This window comes from Vombatus ursinus, unplaced genomic scaffold (genome assembly GCF_900497805.2).
Source record: "Vombatus ursinus unplaced genomic scaffold, bare-nosed wombat genome assembly UNPS02014932.1, whole genome shotgun sequence".
Lineage (NCBI taxonomy): Eukaryota > Metazoa > Chordata > Mammalia > Diprotodontia > Vombatidae > Vombatus > Vombatus ursinus.
In genome coordinates, this window is record NW_020954710.1 from 15,895,799 (window position 1) to 15,915,110 (window position 19,312).

General features: G+C 42.5%; 1 protein-coding gene across 1 annotated transcript in view; it reads right to left on the bottom strand.

The window, feature by feature from the left end:
- LOC114029538 (PR domain zinc finger protein 16-like) overlaps window positions 1–19,312 on the bottom strand; it is a 113,591-nt gene that overhangs the window by 55,046 nt on the left and 39,233 nt on the right. The window contains exons 3-4 of the mRNA XM_027844026.1: window positions 14,896–14,998; window positions 2,479–2,677 (exon numbers count right to left, since the gene is read on the bottom strand). Coding sequence (XP_027699827.1) covers window positions 2,479–2,677; window positions 14,896–14,998 — 302 coding nt within the window. The remainder of the gene's footprint in view (window positions 1–2,478; window positions 2,678–14,895; window positions 14,999–19,312) is intronic.

Below are 19,312 nucleotides of genomic sequence, written 5' to 3' on the forward strand. Positions count from 1 at the left end.
TTCTTTCTTTCTTTCTTTCTTTCTTTCTTTCTTTCTTTCTTTCTTTCTTTCCTCCCTTCTTTCCTTCTTGGAGGGTGGGAGATTGGATCATAGATCTAAGAACTGGAAGGGACCTCAGAAACCATCAAGTCCAACTCCCTCATTTTACAGAAGATGAAATAGAGGCATCCAGGGGTCAAGTGACTTGCCCAAGGTCACATAGCCAATAAATGTCTGAGGCAAGATTTGAACCCAAGTCTTCCTAACGCCAAGTTCATCTATCCCCTATGATAAGCTGTTCCTCAAGGATTTGGGATTTCAGGGATGTTGAGAACTCCGAAGTGAGGAAACTCCCTTTACCAATACTGCTTTATACCTTCTCTGCAATTTATAGTTTTAGAGAATTGACTAAGGCTTTAAGAGTTTAAGTGACTTGCTCAAGGTACTACAGTCAAGAAGTATCATAGGCAGGATTTGAACTCAGCTCTTCCTGACTCCAAAGCCACCCATTATGTCCTACTATCTCATTTGCTCCCAAGGAAGAGATATAGGGTCCTGGAAACAGGAAGTGTTGGATGGTGGTAGGGTCCCCTAAAGTCATTCAGAGAGAACCAAGAGAAGCCAAGGCTGGGACCAGAACTTAGGTTTCCTGTCTCATGCCATATTCCTTAACCACGAGGCTCTAAGGAACAGATCAAGGCATAGAGAGATCTGAGTGCTCCCTTCTGTTAGAGCTGCTCATAAAAGTTAGTAGCAAATGAGTGCCTTAGAAATGAGACTTGATAAGGAGGAGAGAACACAGCTGCCCAGAATGGCCAAGTCCTGTTTGGATAAATGAGTGGTTTCTAATCCACTTGGTCTCCTGGGACATCCTCCTTTGCTCATACGTTATGACTGTTAATCTTCATGAGTAACACAGTAATACATCATGGCCCGTTAATTACAGAGACTAATAATCCATTCTGATATGGAAACTCTGGGCTTTTTAGCATCAGGAAATTGTATCTTTTCCCCTCATTGGTAATTGTGATTTATGTGTTTATTTAAAGAAAACACAGACACTCTTGAATACTGCTTACTGGGAAAGCATCTTGGGAGATTTGGTGAAACATTTATTTTCTCAGTCATCTGTTAAGGGCGGAGGGTTTGTGTTCCCAAGTGAGACCCTCGATGAGACCTACATAAAATTCTGAGGAATTATTTATCTAGTTTGAAGCTCTAGGAAGGGCCCAGGAAAGAGACATTCTGATACTTCTCTGATATATCGAGGGAGCTGGGTAATGCAATGGATAGAGCACTTAATCTGGAGTCAGGAAGACTTGATTGAGTTCAAATCCTGCCTCAGATACATGTTAATTGTACGAAACTCTGCCTCAGTTTCCCCATCTGTAAAATGGGGATAATTCTTGCCTGACCTACTTCACAGGGTTGTTATGAGAATAATGTTTAGCAAATATCAAAGGTCAATAAATACACGAGAGCTGCTGTTTCTTCTACCACAATTACTCTGCCACGGACACTACTAAAATTTTTTATTTCTCTGCCTTCTTGAGGATCACAGCCGACCAGAGATGTCTCCATCAGCCTGTTAGTTAGGTCCTATTAAAGACGGAGTTCCTAATTCCTTTGGGGTCCATGAACTTGGGTTTATTTTTTATTTATTATTTTTGGAGGCAATTGGGGTTAAGTGACTTGCCCAGGGTCACACAGGTAGTAAGTGTCTAAGGCTGCATTTGAACTCAGGTCCTCTTGACTCCAGGGCTGATGCTCTATCCACTGTACCACCTAGCTGTCCCAGGTTTATACATATATATGCATATATATACATATATACATATTCATATATATACATATTTCAATAACTATCACTATAATCAGTTTTCTTTGTAATCCTGTGTTTAATTTTATGCATTTAAAAACATGATTATGAGAAGGGCTCCAAAGGCTTTATTAGCCTTTCTGTCCAAGGGGTCCATGATACCCCAAAAGGTGAAGGAGCCCTGTATTAACCTCTCTTTTTTGTGTGTGGCATGAAAGGCTGCTTTTTGAGATAGATTTTGAGACAGAAGGTCTCAGTCTGATTCCTGCAATTGGGAGACCTTGGTCAATTCATTTCTGTATCGACCACAGTTATCTACATGTTGTCTCCTCGTCAGATTGTGAGGATCTTTAAAGGAAAGACTTTTTGTTGGCCTTTCTTTGCATCCTCAGGATCTAGCACAGTGCCTGGCATATAGTAGGTGCTTCATAAATATTACTCAACTTTGACACTTGGATTTTGGTTTTCTCCTCTGTAGAATGAGCAGATTGGAGTTGAAGATCTCCCGGGGCTCCCCCAGCTCTCACTCTATGATTCCCCGGGCCCAGCTCCTAGGAAAGGATACCGTGAAGATGGCACAGTTGGCCAAGAGTGGGAAGGCCCCATCAGTTGGGGATAGAAAAACCTGAGGGAGGGCTTTCCATACTTCCTTCTCTTTGGGGCCAACAGAGAGATGGTACCTGTACTTATTGGGAAACATCCTCTCGCAGTCCTTGCACTCGTGAATCTGCCCATCGCTGACCCCCTCCTGTTTGATCTCCTCATTCAGGGTCTCATAGAGGGTGTTGACAGAGTTGCAGGTATATTTCTTATGCCGCCGGAGATCCAGCTTCGACTGGAAAAGCTCATCACATTCCTCGCAGCGGAATGTGCGATCCTCTGCAAGAAAAAGCACAACATGCTGGGAACACTCACTCGTTCAGGCGATCAATTAATCCATCAATTCGACAAGTAATAAATGCCTATTCTGTGCCAGGCCTGGGGACACCCATACAAAGCATGAAACAATCCCTACTTGGAGAGAGCCTCCATTCTAATAGGTTGGACAAGTACTCCCTATTACGTATATGTATAAAAATATATACAACATAAATAAGAAACTGATATTAAAAATATGTGTATATACACACCTACATGTATAAACATGCATACATGTATATATACATACCATATGTTCACATATACATGTATATTGCGTGGCTATACAAATATATATTTATATATGTATTAGATGCCAAAGATGACACAGATACCGTTACAGATATGGATATAGACATAGATATAGACATATACATAGATATAGATATAGATAGGGCAGCTAGATGTCTCCTGAAGTCAGGAAGTCAAGAAGACCTGAGATCAAATCTAGCCTCAGATACTTACTAGCTCTATGACCCTAGGCAAGTCACTCAACCCCTGTCTGCCTCGGTTTCCTCATCTGTAAAATGAGGATAATGATAGCACCTATCTCCCGGTGTTGTTGGGAAGATCAAATGAGATAATATTTGTAATAAGTACTTAGCATAATAGTGCCTGGTATAGAGTAGGTGCTATATTGTTGTTGAATTGTTCAGTTGTGTCTGACCGATCATGACCTCTGTGGACCAATTGTCCATGGGGGTTTTCTTGGCAAAGATACTGGAGTGGTTTGCCAAATGTTAGCTATTAAATCTGTATCTATATTTATCTATATCTTCTCTTTTCTTCTCTCTTCCCTCCTCTCTCTCTTTCTTCCCTCTTCTTCCTCCTCCTCTTTCTTCTTCTTTTCTCTCTCTCTCTGTCTCTCATCCTCTCTCTGTCTTTGCCTCTCTCCTATAGCTCATTTTCCAAGGAGGGAATGTACTCTTTCAGTGGGTTCTGATAAAATAGAAGCCTCCTGAGGGCAGGGCCTCTCTGTGCTGTTTTTCTTTCTCTTCCCAGTGCCTGCTGATGTTTACTAAATGCTTGTTGGTATATTGACTTGGGCTGCTGAGTGTGATTGAAAAAGACCAGCCCTGGAGTCAGGATCATTGGATTAAGCCCCAACTCCAAGCATCTTGGTGTGATACTCGACTGTGCTCTCCCTAAATCTCAGTTTCATCCTCTCTAAAAAGAAGGGGGTTGGAACAGTAGAACAGAAGCCTCCGAGGTCAGGCAATGCTTCTTTCTTTGTCTTTGGGGCCCCAACACTAGCACTTTTGTGTGTGGGGAGAGGAAGGAGGTAGCTGGCTTTGTAATTTGATCGGTGAGGAAACTTCGTTTACCAGGGCAGATACCTGCTACACGTTCTGTAATTTACAGTCTTAGAGAATTGCCGGTGCCCAGAGAAGTTAATCACCTTGCCCAGTGTCATCCAGCCAACAGGTGACCAAGGCAGGAACTGAGCTGAGGTGTTCCTGGATCTGAGGCCAACTGTCTATACACGACACCATTCTGCCTAGCACACAGTAGGTGTGTAATAAATGCACTATAGATACCAAATCTCAGGGCTTGAAGGAGTTCAGTGGCTATTGAATTCAACCCATACCTGACCAATAAATCCCTTTACTATATCCTATAAGCCTTCCAGTGGGGAGGCAACCCAATACATCCTTAGGTAGTCTGTCGGTGACCCTACCCTACTCTATGCTGGTCTAATCTAGAGGGGCCATCGACGGTTGTCTTGACTTTTGTCCTGCCACTGGACTCCAATGATTCTGGAGGAGAGAGCAAAGCTGACCACTTGGAGCAGCCCTGCCTCCTTCAAATCCAATTCATAGGCAAGTCAAGACATCATTCCTCTGATGTCATTGGTACTCTTCGAGAGTGAAGGACAGATAATTACAATCTAGGATCTGGGCAATGCCATCTCATGAAAAGGGCACAGAAGCCAGAGCACCTGGTTTCCAGAGCTGGCTCTGTCTTCTCACCATCTCATCTGTCAGATGTGTGTGTGTGTGTGTGTGTGTGTGTGTGTGTGACCTCATCTGTCAAGTGAGTGGGCTGGCCTCAGTGACCTCGGAGGGCCCTTTCAGCTCCAAATCTCTGCTCCCATGGTCCTCTCCACACCCCGAGGACGCCTGTGGTTTGTGCTGCTCCCCAGATGAGATCCTTTCAAACTCAGCCTCCCCTTCGGCAGGCAGGCAGGCCAGCAGCCTAAGAGGGAAGCCTGATAAGTGTGAAAGGAAGTCTCCTTCATTGCTTTTCAAACACAGGCTGAAAGATGTCTGGGGCTTTTCAGCTCTCCCTCCCTCCTGCCTCCATCAGCAGCAAACCCATGGCCAGGGAACACGGTGAGAAAAACCAAGCCAAGCACTTTGTTTGGGAATTAAAAAAAAAAAAAAAGAAAAAACCCAACAGCGATCTAATGCATATAATAAATTATTGTCACCAAGGTCAAACAAATTAAAAAGGGGGCAGCTATTATTACATTTACAAGGCAGCATCCTGAGCCCAGTGCCAAACCAAACAATCGACAGAGAGCTGTAAATTTTCCAGCAGAGTGACTTCTGCCAGGGGGCCTGGGCCCATCCACAGCGCCTCCAGCCCGGCAGCCTGGCCGGCGGGCTTCTCTAGAAAGAGAGGCCTTCCTTCCATTGAACTGGAGTTCTGGCCCCCTCCCAGCCTGAGACCCCCCTGTCCCACACCCCTGCTCTGGAAATCCATTCTTCAATTCAACTTTCTTATAGTCCCAGCTGCTGGGAACCTGGGGTTATTCACTCTGGGGGAGGGGACAGATTTCTGTTTTGAGGTTTTTTGTTTGTGCTGATACATCCTAGGCATTGTCTTGGAGGCTGGCAATGAGCATTTGGGGATGGGGTGGGGAACAGGGACCCAGGCAGGGCTGGATCCTGAAAAATAAAAAGAATGGATATTTATAGTTACCTGAAGGTTTGCAAAGTACTTTCTAGATATTATCTCTTTGGTGCCTGAAGCGACCCTCTGAAGTAGGCACCAAAGGTATTTATTAGCTATGTGACCATGGGCAAGTCCATGAGCTTCATCTGTGCCTGTTTACTCATCTACCAAATAATGATAGCTAACATTTATGTTACACATTTATACGAACAAGCTTCATAACTCCGGGCAAGTCACTAAACCCTGTGTGCCTCAGTTTCCTCATCTGTCAAATGAGCAGGAGAAGGAAATGGCAAACCACTCCAGTATCTTTGCCAAGAAAACCCCAAATGGGGTCACGAAGAGTCAGACACAACTGAAATGACTGAACAACAACAAAAATATTAATGTAGCACTTCAGGGATCATAAAGTTCTTTATATAGAGTATCTCATTTGGTCTTTATAACAATCCTGTCAAATATTCTCACTTTGCAGATGGGGAAGTGAAGGATCAAAGAGGATAATGGACTTGTCCAGAGTAAATGTCTGAGGTAGCATTGACTCGTAGGTGTTACTAATATGAAGTCTAGTATTTTGTCCACTATGGAAACCTGCTAGTGATAATAATTGCTCCAATGTCACAGGGTTGCTTTAAGGTTCTAAAAGTAAAAATAATAATAATAACTTGTATTTTCATAACACTTTAAAGTTTGCAAAGTGCTTTGCATATAGTATCTCATTTGATCCTCACAACAACCTTGGGAGGTAGGTGCTATTATTATCCCTATTTTACAGATGAGGAAAAAACGAGGCTCAAAGGGTTAAGTGACTTGCCCAGGGTCACACAGCTAGCAAGTGCCTTAGGCAGTATTAGAATCTATGTCTTCCTAACTGTAAGTCCATTTCTGTAACCCCTATGCCTCGTAGCTGGGGATAATGAGAGGTCCTATCTCACAGTCCTGTTTTAAGACTCATATGATCAGAGAATCATAAATTTAGAGCTTGAAGGGACCTTAGTGGTCATCTAGTTCAACCCCTACATTTTACAGATAAGGAAACTGAGGCACAGAAGGCTGAATTCAATGAATCCATTTATCAACAAGTATTTACTAAGCTGCCTGCTGTGCCCCTGGCACTGTGCTAAGCACTGAAGATTCAAAGGTAGATTAGAAATAATAAGAATTCTTTGGGGGAAGAGAATATATACCTATGTAAATATGCACAACACAGGAGATATAGGTTTTGTTGTTTCTTTTGGGGGGGAGGCAGGGAAAATATTAACTTTTAGGAGACTTCAGGAAAGGCTTCAAATAGAGAGTTGGTGCTTTAGTTGAACTATTAAGTGAACTGGGGAGGATTCCAGACCCTGAAGCAGCCTATGTGAAGAGGCAGGAGATGGGAGGGTCATGAGTGAGGAAAAATGAGAGAGCTGAGCCAGTGTGTGAAGGGCTTTCCTGCCAGAGAAGTTCGCATTTGATCCTGGAGATAGTAAGGAACCGTAGGAGTTTTCTGAGCAAGAGTGTGATCACAGTCAGAGCTGTGCTTAAGTGATCTGCCAGGGGCACATAGAAAGTCCAAGCAGAGGCAGGGTTGGGACCCAGGCCCTCTGGCTCCAAATCCTGCTCTCTGGCCACTGTACCCCATTGTATGCAAAGTGTTTTCCAAACCTTCAAATGGTAGCTACCTTTGCTACAAGTCTAAGCACTCCCATTTTACTGAGGGGGAACTCAGGCTCAGAAAAGGGAAGGACTCATCTAGAATGACTGGCAGAGTTGGGAAGCAACCTCTGGTCCACCTTGATTCAAAGTTGTGGGTGAGGGGATCTTCTTTGTCCCCTTTACCTTTCATCCTCCTGACTTTTGAGGTTAAATAACCTTTATTTTGGGGGGGGGGACGCATAACATTGGCTTTTGTGCTTTAGACTAAATGACTTCTAATGCCCCCTTTCAGCAAGATTCTATGCCTCAATGTCTAGGACTGAAATGTCCACCCAATGAAGACTGAACCATCGAAGGAGTGACTCTCTAATCAAAGTCTACTAAAACGGCAAACATTCCCATGGGACTCTGTGCCCTTATCCACAACATGTGGGTTTAGCTTTCTGTTTTGTGTTTGTTAGGGAGCAGAGACATAGCTGCAACAAAGTGATTTAGGCTCTATTCCAAGATACTAAAATCGGGAGATTATGGACAGCTCTGTCCTGTAGTGGACAGTATATATTAAGAGCTTCTAATTTGGAGTTACAAAGAAAGGCAAAAATTTAGTCCCTGACTTCAAGGAGTGTACATTCTAATTGGAAAGGGGAGATAAAAGTAAATAAATAGGTAGCACCAAGATACATAGAATGGATGGAAGATGATCTCAGAAGGAAGGGACTTGCACATGGGCATCCAGGGAATCTACCTGCTGTAGAAAGTAGGCTTTCAGCTGATTCTCGAAGGAAGCCGGGGAAATTAAAAGGCAGAGGTGAGGAGGAAGAGCTTTCCAGGCATGGGGATGGCCAATGCAAAGATCGGGAGATGGATGTGAGGGACTGCAAGAAGACCAGTGAGGCTGGATTCTAGAATGTGGGTGTGTTTGGGGGAAGGGAGAGTGGGAAGGAAGGAAAGGGCTATGTTGCGAAGGACTTTATATGTCAAACTAAGGGGCTTATATTTAATCTGGAGGGCCTGAGCTCACTGAGATGGCATGGTTAGACCATCCTTCACTTTAGGCAAGGGGATTTTAATAACACCTGCCTCCTAGGGTTATTGTGAGGATCAGATGAGATGATAATTGTAAAGCACTTAGCACATAGTGGGTGCTATGTACATGTTAGCTATTATTATCGTTATTAAAAAAACACTGGAAGCTGAGTGGAGGATGGATTGAAATGAGAAGAAACCTGAATCTGGGTAGTCAGTTAGGAGGCTATTGCAATAATTCAGGTAAGAATGATGAGGACCCAGACTAGGGTTATGGCTATGTGAATGGAGAGAAGGGGATGGATACAAGATGTATGGTGATGAACTGGATGTGTAGGGTGAGTGAGAATGAAGAGTTGAGGATGCCTTAACTTGACTTGATTTGACTTGTCCTTGGAGTCAGGAAGACCTGAGTTCAAATTCTGACTCAGACACTTAATAGTTAATGACCCTGGGCGAATTACTTTTTCTGTGCCTCAATTTCTTCATCTATAAAAAGAGGGTGCCTTTAAGGTCTCTTCCACCTATGTAAGTGGAAACAATTGAACTTAGCACTTAGTGGTCACGAAATTCAGTAAGGCACAAAGGGACCAGATGGCTTGGTTCGGCTCCCAGCAGCTGCCTCACAGCGTCTTGGGGTCTGTATCCCCCTCCCACTCCCATGAGGCAGTAGCCAAGGTTTTCCTTCACTCTTCAGCTTTGCATCTTGAGGACCAAAGTCTCTCCTTCTCCATCCTCCATTTTAATTTGTCCAGTGAGGTTAGCCAAATACAACTCTGGTCTGGGGAGACAGAACCAAGAAAGTCGGGCAACAAAGAGGGTATTCTGCTTTATAGAAACTCTACATTTGGATTCCTCTTATGCAGAACTGGAAGGCACCTTCGAGATTCTTCATCCAGTTCTGATTTGTGCGCCCCACCTCCATCTCTCTAGAATGCAGGGATAAGTACTTGGGGAGGCAACATGATGTTGGAAAAAGAGCTTGGATTTGGACTTTGAAAAATCTAGGTCCGTGTTCTAGCCCCAATACCTACTACCTGTGGATGCTTTCCCCCTCTGTAAAATGAAAGGTGCAGTGTTGGACCAAATACTCTCTAAAGTCTCTCCCATCTGTCTCTCCGTGATTTGACACTCCTGAACAATAGTCATTTCATAAGCTACAATGAACTAGGAAGTAGCAGCAATTTTGTTGAAATACAAAATTGATGGAGAAGCAGTGTGGTACAATGGAGAGTACACAGGTATGGGCTCTACGCCTACCTTTTCGGGTGACCTTGGGCATTTCATTTTTCTTTCTTAAGTACCTTAGTTTCTCTAAGTACCTTAGTTTCTACGTATGTGTAATGAAGAGTTTGAGTTAGGTTACCTCTACTGCTCCTTCTAGTCCTATAGTTATGACCTATGAAAAAATGTAGCAAGGGTCTCCAGGAATTACCAAAAACCATGGAGCAGGTAGGGAGTTTGGGCTTTTTCTCATAAAGCAAGTTAAAGAAAGTTTTCTTTTACTCAGTAATAATGTCTGCCATACAGATATGTTTCGTTTTCGGAAAAAATGCGATGGATTGTGTTTGTTTGTGCGACAAATTTCACCCTGAGATTTCTGAAGACATCAAACTCTCTTCATGTCATTTAAAATATGATTAAAATTCAATTTACATGCTTTTAGGGGGAACTTTTTTTGTAAAGTGAGGTTTTCATAAATTAAAAATAAAATAAATAAAATAAAATAATAGAATTGTGGCTTATAGATTATAGCATGACTGATTCAGGGCTGGATTTAGAGTTGGATAGGACCTTACGGGTCATTTAATCCAACTCCCTCATTTTACAGAAAGGGAAACTGAGGCCCAGAGAAGAAAAGCAACTTCCCAAAAGTCGTATGTTAGTAACTAGCACGGGAAAGACTTTAATACAGACCTCCCCCATTCCAACTTTAGATTTAAATTTTTAAAAAAAAAATAAATTACAGTGTGGGTCTTAGGATCATTGATTGAGTACTTTGGACCTTAGAGGTCATCTAGTCCAATTTCCTTCTTTTAAAGAGAAGGAAACAGATTTGCTCCAAGTCACTCGGTAGCAGAGGTGAGATTTTAATCCAGGTCCCCAGATTATAAGTTTAGTATATTTCCCTTCATTGTACCAGGCTGCCTGTCTATGATGAATATGATTCCTTCATATCCACATTTTAGGAAGTTCATTTTTGCACAGCCCAGTTACTCCTTTGGGGCTTTTAGGGGAGAAAGAGAAATGTAATCAAGCAGGCAGGAGAGAGTTTTTGACCAGCTCACTGTCATCATCCCACCTCCTTGGGCTCCCTAACTATCTCACTGACTGCGTCCTGGGCAGCTTGGTCAGAGGCTATCGTCCCTGTGGGCTATGTGAAGATGCTTAGCTTTTGAGATCATCTCACGAGTTTATTCCAACATCCTGGACTGGAATCTTTCTGAGATGAGACATTCATATTTATTCTTCCTCTCTGCCTCTCTCTGTCTCTGTCTCTCTCTCTCCCCCACCCCTCCCTCTCCCTCTTTTTCTCCTTCCTCCCTCCCTTCCTCTTTCCCTCTCTCTCCACCTCCCCCACCCCAGGGTCTAGTGTAGGTTATAAATTCCAGCCATTTACCATCATTTTTACTCCACAATTTCTGTAAAAAATAAAATATGACAGCTGTGGACAAACAAGACAGAACAGAAGAACAAGGACAACAAGGTAACCAACCAGAGGTCCTCGTGGGCTGCACCCACCCAAGTCGGAGGACTCAGTTTGCTTCTGGTTCTGCCTGACTCTGTTTGATAGCATCTGGTGTAAAATGAAATTGGCAACACGGATGCACTTGATGAACATTCCCTGCCTCACCCCCACCCCCAAGTCCATTGGGTGTTCTCACCCCAGAACCGGGCTGCTCTATGCAGAGCTCCAAGGGATGCTATTGGCCATCTCATCCAAACTCGAAGTGTAAGAAGACTCTATTTGGAAAGTACACTGGGGTTTTCCTTCTCTGGCCTTTTCCTTTGCTATTCCCTCCTTGAGTTAATCTGAACAATATACAAATACAGAGGAGAGAGGGGACAAGAAGATGTGAACGTGAAAAAAAATCTAGATGGCACGGGATTCTCACAATCCTGGGTTAGTATTTACTATAAAGAATTAACACTCTTCTGAATGAAACCTTTAATTCATATTTGGGAAGGAAAAAGAATGACCATTTATTTTATGTAATAAATATATTTTCCCATTGATTTTTTTCTTTAAATTTTTACATCATTTAGGAATTGCAGGCTGAAGATGAGAGAGGGCTAGATTTCTATCTGTTGATTTTCCTGATAGAATGTAAGCTCTATGAAGGCAGGGACTGTTTCATCTTTGTTTTTGTATTCCAAGCACCCAACACTGTGCTGGCACGTAACATATGCTTAATAAATGCTTGTTGATCGATTTATTAGTTTTAAAGTCAGAAAACGTGTGTTCTTCTCTTGGCTCTGTTCCTGACTTCTCTTGGCATCAGTTTCTTCTCCACTCACAAATGAGGGAGGTAGATTCTAAGGTTCCTTTCAGCACTTAAGTCTATGATTCAGTCCTTCCCTGCATTTGTTTACCCCTTCCTACTGTTTGTAGGAGCATAAAAGCCAATGAGAGGCAACATGGATAGAGAGCTGACTTTACGGTCAGAAAGACATGCCTGTTTTGTGAGCCTGAGCAACAGGTATCCCTCTAAGATGAGAGAGAGAAAGAGAGAGAGAGAGAAAGTGAGAGAGAGAGAGAAGAGAGAAGAGAGAAGAGAGGGGAGAGAGGAGAGGGGAGAGAGAAGGAAGAGAGAAAGAAAAGGGAGAAAGGGGAAGGAGGGGAGAGATGGAGAGAGAGAGAGAGAGAGAGAGAGAGAGAGAGAGAGAGAGAGAAGAAAGGAGAAACCTTGTTTGTCAGGAACTTGACCCAAGATGCCCCAAGCCCAAGGGCAGATACTCTTCCTCCCTTCCAAGTATATGTCAAGGAAGTCCGTGGCCCACAATTTTCTTTCAACAAGGTCCCCAAATTCCCTGTTGCAGCTAGGCTATGGCTTGGGGAGAGGGAGTTTGTGTAGAGCTATAGGGAAACACACACACACACACACACACACTCACCACACACATACACACATACACATATACCCCACACCACACCACACCACACCACACCACACTACACCAGCTCGGCTGATTGCAGTCAGCACGCCTTGTCTTGTTTGTCAGATCTGCGGGGCTTACACTCCTCTATCTAAAGTTCCATCAGCAACTCTCATGACAAAGCAGGAATGTAACAGAAAAATAAATCAGGGCCTAATGGCTTTCAGAGAAGCCAAGGGGAACTCAATTATGTGGCATCTACATGCTAATCTGGCAGACTTGAGTCTCAAAGGCTCTCAAGAGCCCTACTCCAAATTCCTGCAGTGATAAGGGGCGGCTGTATGTGTGTAACTGGGGTTTGGAGAAAAAGATTTTTATGATAATTATCTTTGTATGGAACATTTTTGCATTTTCTTTCTTGTGCAATTCAGAGTTTAACTGGGGGGGGCAAGGCTGGGGAGGGCAGAGGAACATTAGGCAAAGTGGGGGGAGAAAGAGTATTAAAAAGTCAAATATTTGATGTTGGGCTATTATATTTCAAAAGCAATTAGCCCACAAATGTTGGAAAATTTATTAGGAGAATGTAGCTACAGGTTATTTAATGCTGAACATGGAGGGGACCAGGGGCTGGGGTGGGCTTTTTTCCCCCTGGCACCTTTTGCAAGAGTGAACATTCAATACACAAATGAAACTCCATTGTCAGACCCTGCTGCCCCGAAAGTTAAGTAGATTTATCTTTTCCAGTCTGCCTTTCCCTCCCCCCGTGCTATCAAAGACCTATTCAGTTTTTAACACTTATTTTAAGGAAAATGAGAGCTTCCCCATGCTGCACAAGGTCCTAGAAATTTATTTTTTCTCTCCCCCACTGCCTAATTAATACCAAACCCCAGCAAAGAGCACAGATAGGATCAGAATCGAAACACTGCCCCTCTGCTGTATTTTTTTTTTTGTTTGACAAGGGCATAGGGCACTTAGCAATGGGGAATGAAGGAAATTTCCTGAAAGCTGTGGGTGGCTGCCCCATAATCCTGCTGGCATTCAGGAGGGGGGAGCTTGGGCAAAGAGAGAAAGTGAGGTTCCCCAGCCTGGTCCCCATGGCCTCCTTGAGATTCTGACAATGGGCTTCCTGTCTGTCAGGATCCCAATGCTCTTGAACATGGAACTGTAATGTTCCTTAGAGGATTATAAAGTTCACTATATTATTTATTAACAAATTATAAATTTGGTGGGTTTTGGGGGAAAAAGGATAAATAAAACCTCCTTCCTTCCTTCTCTAGTCTAAGTTGGATGGTGGGAGGGTGGGGGGCAGAGGGGATGAAGCCTAAGATTTCATCATGGAGATGCTATATTCCAGCTTGCTTTTGAAGTCTTGCTCAGTAGGAAAAAGTCAGCTGGGTTATTAACCCCGGAGACAGGGGCTTGTCCAGTTTGCACTGTAAGATTTAATCACTGAAATCACAGAATCTACAAGGACCTCAGTGGCCGTATGGTCCAATGGCCAGAAATCCCTTCTAAAACGTTCCCAATAAATTCATTGATCCTCTAGACTCAGAATTATCCAGTCCACTTTTCTATTGTTAGTTAAAAATGGGAGTATTGGTGTATTGGTTTAAAATACCCAAAGGCTAATTGACTTTGTTTAATGTGAAGAGAAAAAAAAAGATATTCTGTCAAAAGATGGTTTAAACATTTGACTTTTCTTTGTGGTATTCGGAAACCTGATATAGTCTTGGTCAGATGACAGGTGAACCAGAAAGGAAAATTCCCATTTCAGAAGCAAAGGGAAACAAATTCTGAAAGTGGTGAGGCTGAAAAACACAGTATTAAGAGAACCAAGAGGAAAGACTAGAAAACCGTAGGACATTCCTATCAGATGATTTTTATTATTATCATCAATATCACAGTATCTATAGTCACTGTCCTTGCTCTCAAATTTTAGGATTTTTTCCCATCCAATGCTCTTAGCTTAAGAGTATTCTTTCCTTTTTGGATTCCCCCTGCCACTATTTTGCTTAGGATGGGATGATTTGACAGAAGTCTATACTTGCTATAATAGTACAATCTTTTCCCCTTTAGGATGGTGAAAGTTGACTATGTGACTCAAAGCCCACTAAGAGGAAACACTTGAAAGTCAAGAAACTTCACTGGATGATTTCTTAAAAATAGTGAGGAAAAAAAGAAGAAGAAATGGGGCTCCAGGCATAGAATAATATCTTATTCAACACAACCATATCCCCCCTCTCTCATTTTTAAGTTTGTCTTTAAATGCATCCACAAGGAAGAAGACCTTGAATTGCTTCTTTCTAAATTCCAATGAAAGAATGGTTAATCTTGCCAGCAAGTACGAACCATGGGAAAACCAAAGAATCCAGGATGGATACATCCAGAATGCAGTTTCTTTGGTTAACTCGCAGCCGTGAATAGTCCATGGTACCTAGGATACAGGATGTTGTCCGGATGCTCCCCAATGAGTTCAAAGGGGGCACAGGAGAACAGATTCAGGGTGGGTGAGGACTTACCTTCAAGATTGGGTGGCATAGTCCCAAGTGAATAAGCCCCTTCCTTCATATACAACAGCAGCTCTTCTCCAGGTTCGATGTTCTTAATGACTTTATAATAAATCTAGAATGGAGAAAACAGAGACACATATAAAGTATCTTTTCTTTGTGAAAACCACTTATTACATATATAAGCTCCTATGCCATTTCCTGCTGCCCCTCACCCCTCCAACCCCCCTCAAGTTAATCGAGGAGGTTGGTTTGTTGGCCACTTGATTGGATTTCTAATTGCTGTTGAGAGGTCTTAGTCTGGGACTTGTTGTAGAATATGTTAGATTTCGAGGAACTCAAAAATCACATTATGACTTGGACCTTAGAACAAATAAGGAACTCATATGTGTATGTATACACACTAGTTATTTTAATTTTCTCCATTTCCAGATATTTTTTTAAAGGGAATTAAAAACGAAACAGATGCAAGAGAAAACACCAAGTTTCCATTCTGGGTGTGTTTGTGTGGGGCAGGAGTGGATTATGGAGGCTCTTCTAGGCTTTGATTAAGACAATGGCCATGAGCTGTTGGTCTCCCTTTTGTTAACTTGTTTGACGTCATTGTGACTTGGTATTGCTTTGGCTGGGTCCCTAGGGCTTGGAGGTGAACCTGGCTGTTTATAAACAAAACCTAACGTGATTGTGAAAATAATCACCAACTTAACATGTCCAAAGCTTCAAAGAAATCAGGCCATGGGCCTATGGAGAAACCAAATCCCCTCAACTTTCCACTCTTTCTTTCCCCTTTGGTTTTCATTTGGGCTTCTGCAGGGTTTCAGGTTCCTGCCCTTAAAAATCAAAGGGCAATACTAAGCATTAGGCTCCCTCCTAGCTCTGACATTCTCAGTTCTAGAGTCTCTCCCAGCTCTGACATTTCCATATTCTAAGATGCTTCCAGACTCTGACATTCAATGTTCCATGACTCTGAATGCATCTTCCCCAGGTGAATGCTGGAATCCTTAGTACCTAGTGAGGTTCAGGGAAGAAGAAGGATCCAGGATGGTCCACATTCTCAAAGAAGTCTAGAAACCATTTAGACTACCCCAAAAATCACATCCACAGGCACCTGGTGGTTTCTGAATCCCTCATTGTGAAAGTTAGCTTAGTACTGCCACCATGATGAAATTTTGAAAAATATGGGTCGCATTACTAATGTCTTTAGGGGCAGCCAGGTGGTGCCATAGTGCATAGAGCACTGGGCTTGGAATCAGGAAGACTCATCTTTCTGAGTTCAAATCCAGCCTTAGACTGTATGATCCTGGGCCAGTCACTTAACCCTTTTTGCCTCAGTTTCCTCATCTGTAAAATAAGCTGGAGAAGGAAATGGCAAACCACTCTAGTATCTTTGCCAAGAAAACCCCAAAACGGGGTTGCGGATAGTCAGACATGATTGAAGTGACTGAACAACACCAACAAAAACCAATGTCTTTGATGCAAAGTCCTTACAAGGGAAAAAGTTAACCCCTTTGAAAGCAAATGAGATTGTGGGAGGATGGTTAGAGGAAATACTGAGAAAATAGTTTTATTTTGTAAATGGCTAGACTTACAAGAGCTTGGAAATAAAGCAGGACTAGAGAAGTTATTAAAAGTTTCTTGGGTGACTTGATCAGAGGAAGAAATTGGATTTTGAAGATGGCCATTCAAATCCCCACCTGTGCCACTTCTTCTTTGTGTGGCCTTGGGCAAGTTGATTAGTCTCTGAACCTCAGTTTCCTCATCTATAAAATGAGGGGGCTAAACTTGATGATTTCTAGACCTCTTTTCCATTTCAAAATATGATAAACCCATGAAATGATTCCTTACAGTTGCCTTGCCCTGGCCCAAGTTCCCAAGATCCCAAGGACCAAGAAATGTTATTTTCTTTCCTACCATCCAGGCTGAGTAACACAGAGAGGAGGGATTCCAGTAGAGGGGGACTTCTGTGAACCCAGAATGGTACCCTGAAATCCTGGACTTGCTCTGTAAGCATACAGCTTAAAAGTCTGACACTTCAGGTCCAATTGCTTCCATCCCAAGTTCAATCATCCTCAAGGCCAACAGTGTGTGTGTGTGTGTGTGTGTGTGTGTGTGTACGTGCGTGTGCTAGATGTCATATAAAGTAATTTGTCCCCTGGGGATGGGGGCGTTAGACCAATACCAGGTGATCTTGATCCTCTAATTTTAGAACACGAGATGTAGTGAATACAAATTTTCTCCTAACTGTGTTTCCAATTTCTGGCCCTTTGTATCACTTTTTTAAAAAAAAATAATCACGTATTTTTGGGGGTCCCATACACAAGAAGCCCAGGTCATTAAGTATTTACTAGTTCGGAGGCTGTGGAAAGACCTGTTGATCAATATCCCACTCGACCAAACCTCATGACTGGAAATCCCCTAGTCTAAATGCCACTTGGGCCTCAGCACCTGCCAGAAGACATGTGATCAAAGCCAAGACAATGAATTTGAATTGTCCTTGAGGGAGATGAAGGGGCAGGGAATACAGTCCAGAGCAGTAGGCTAAACCCACAGCTATGCGAAGAGAGTACGTTCAAGGGGTGGGAGAGAGATTAGAATTCCCTGTCATGGCCTGTGTATGATTCCCAGGACTGAAAAACAAAACAAAACAAAGCAAAACTCTTTACTCAAGAACTTGAACTCTATAAGGAAATGAGAATGTGGTGGGAAGCTCATGAGGGCCTTTGGTGATTCTCTTTGGGCATCTGTAGAAAAGGGGAGTCTACCGTACCCCTCTCTTGAGCGTTTGTTTCTCTGTTGGCCCTTTCCGTGAATTTTGAGGACCTGACTTGGAGTCAGGAAGATGTGGGTGCAGGCCCTGCTTCTGACATGTACTAGTGTGGGACCCACAGCAAATCACTCAACCTCACCATGCCCCCAAGTGACTTAATAATAGCTCTAAATTACAAACATATTGCTGGATTGGTATTAGTGAAGAAAGTTTTCCATGATGGAGGCTCCCTAAACCTAAACTCTAAAAAATAATAAGAATATTATTATTGTTAATAATAAATCTAGCATTTATATAATGCCCTAAGGTTTGCAATTTAATTTGATCTTCCCAACTACCAGGGAAGTAGGTGGTATTATTGTCCCCATTTTATAGATGAAGAAACTGATTGAATTCAGGTCTTCCTGACTCTAAGTCCAGCTTCTAACCACGTCACTGCTGAGCTGCCTATAATGATGATGATGATTATGTAACACTGGGTAAGGCCATTTCTGAAAGGAAGGAAGAGGGGCCCCTTCCGTGTGGCCATGTGTTCCTGAGAAATCCCACCTTGGGATGATCCCTTTTCCAAGTGTGACTACTTTTCCCCCAGGTCACGCTCCCTCAGCTCTCCTTTCCCAGTTTGCTATGGTGGGGTAGCTTCTCTGACACACAGAACAAAGTCAGAGAATTTTTAAATGACCACTCACACAACACCGTAGCATAATGGGAAACCCATGTTTTCATGACCCACATAAAACGTAATCAAAGAGATGTTAAAAAAAAAAAAAGAAGAAACTCATTACTATACACAAGAATATAGCATCAGAAACCTGGGCAATAGCCATTGACTGATTTAAAGTAAAATCTCCACTAAGCCAGTCACAAATATGAAGAGATTGACTGTGTGGACTAGCCATGGTGCATTAGATTAATTAAACTCCTCAGCAAATGAAATTGCCTAAGATTTTTTTTTTTGTACCTGTAATGAGCATAACAGTCTAGGTTTTTAGGTTATACACTCAGGGTTGCCAACTTTAAAAATGGAAATTATCAATAACAAGCCAGGGTGATAACCATGCATATTTTGTTATTTGGGCTGTAAGTAGGCATAAGCTAGTACCTAGGGCAGGACTGACAGTGTTTAGAACAGGAGATATTAAGTAAATATTAATAATTCCTTAACAAAGAGATTTTAATAAGCAGCTAGAATTTAGGCTTTACCTGGGTCATAAAAGAAGTTGGTCAAGGTAAATGGGTGCCTCATATCTTCTGTCCAGAAGCAGTGTGCCATAGCAGATAGAGATTAGCCCAATGAGCCAGAGAGATGTGGGTTCAAGCCCTGCCTCTGAAGGCATTAGATTAGCCAGTTGGCTATGTGAACCTAAGCAAGTGGATTTGTTTTTCAGCTGAAATTTCTTCATATTTAAAATGGGTTGTTGTGAGGATCAAATGAAGTAATGTATCTAGAGTATTTTTGTAAGCCTTAATAACTGATAATAAACCTTTCAGTGTCCCCAGGCAACTCTTTAAGACTGGCTATCAAGCAAGTGCTCATCTGTATTGGGGTCTTGACAAGCCACTTAACCTTTCACCATCATGTCAATGTCTATGTGTCTATGTCTATGTCTATGCCTCTATGTCTATGTCTATGTCTATGTCTATGTCTATGTCTATGTCTAT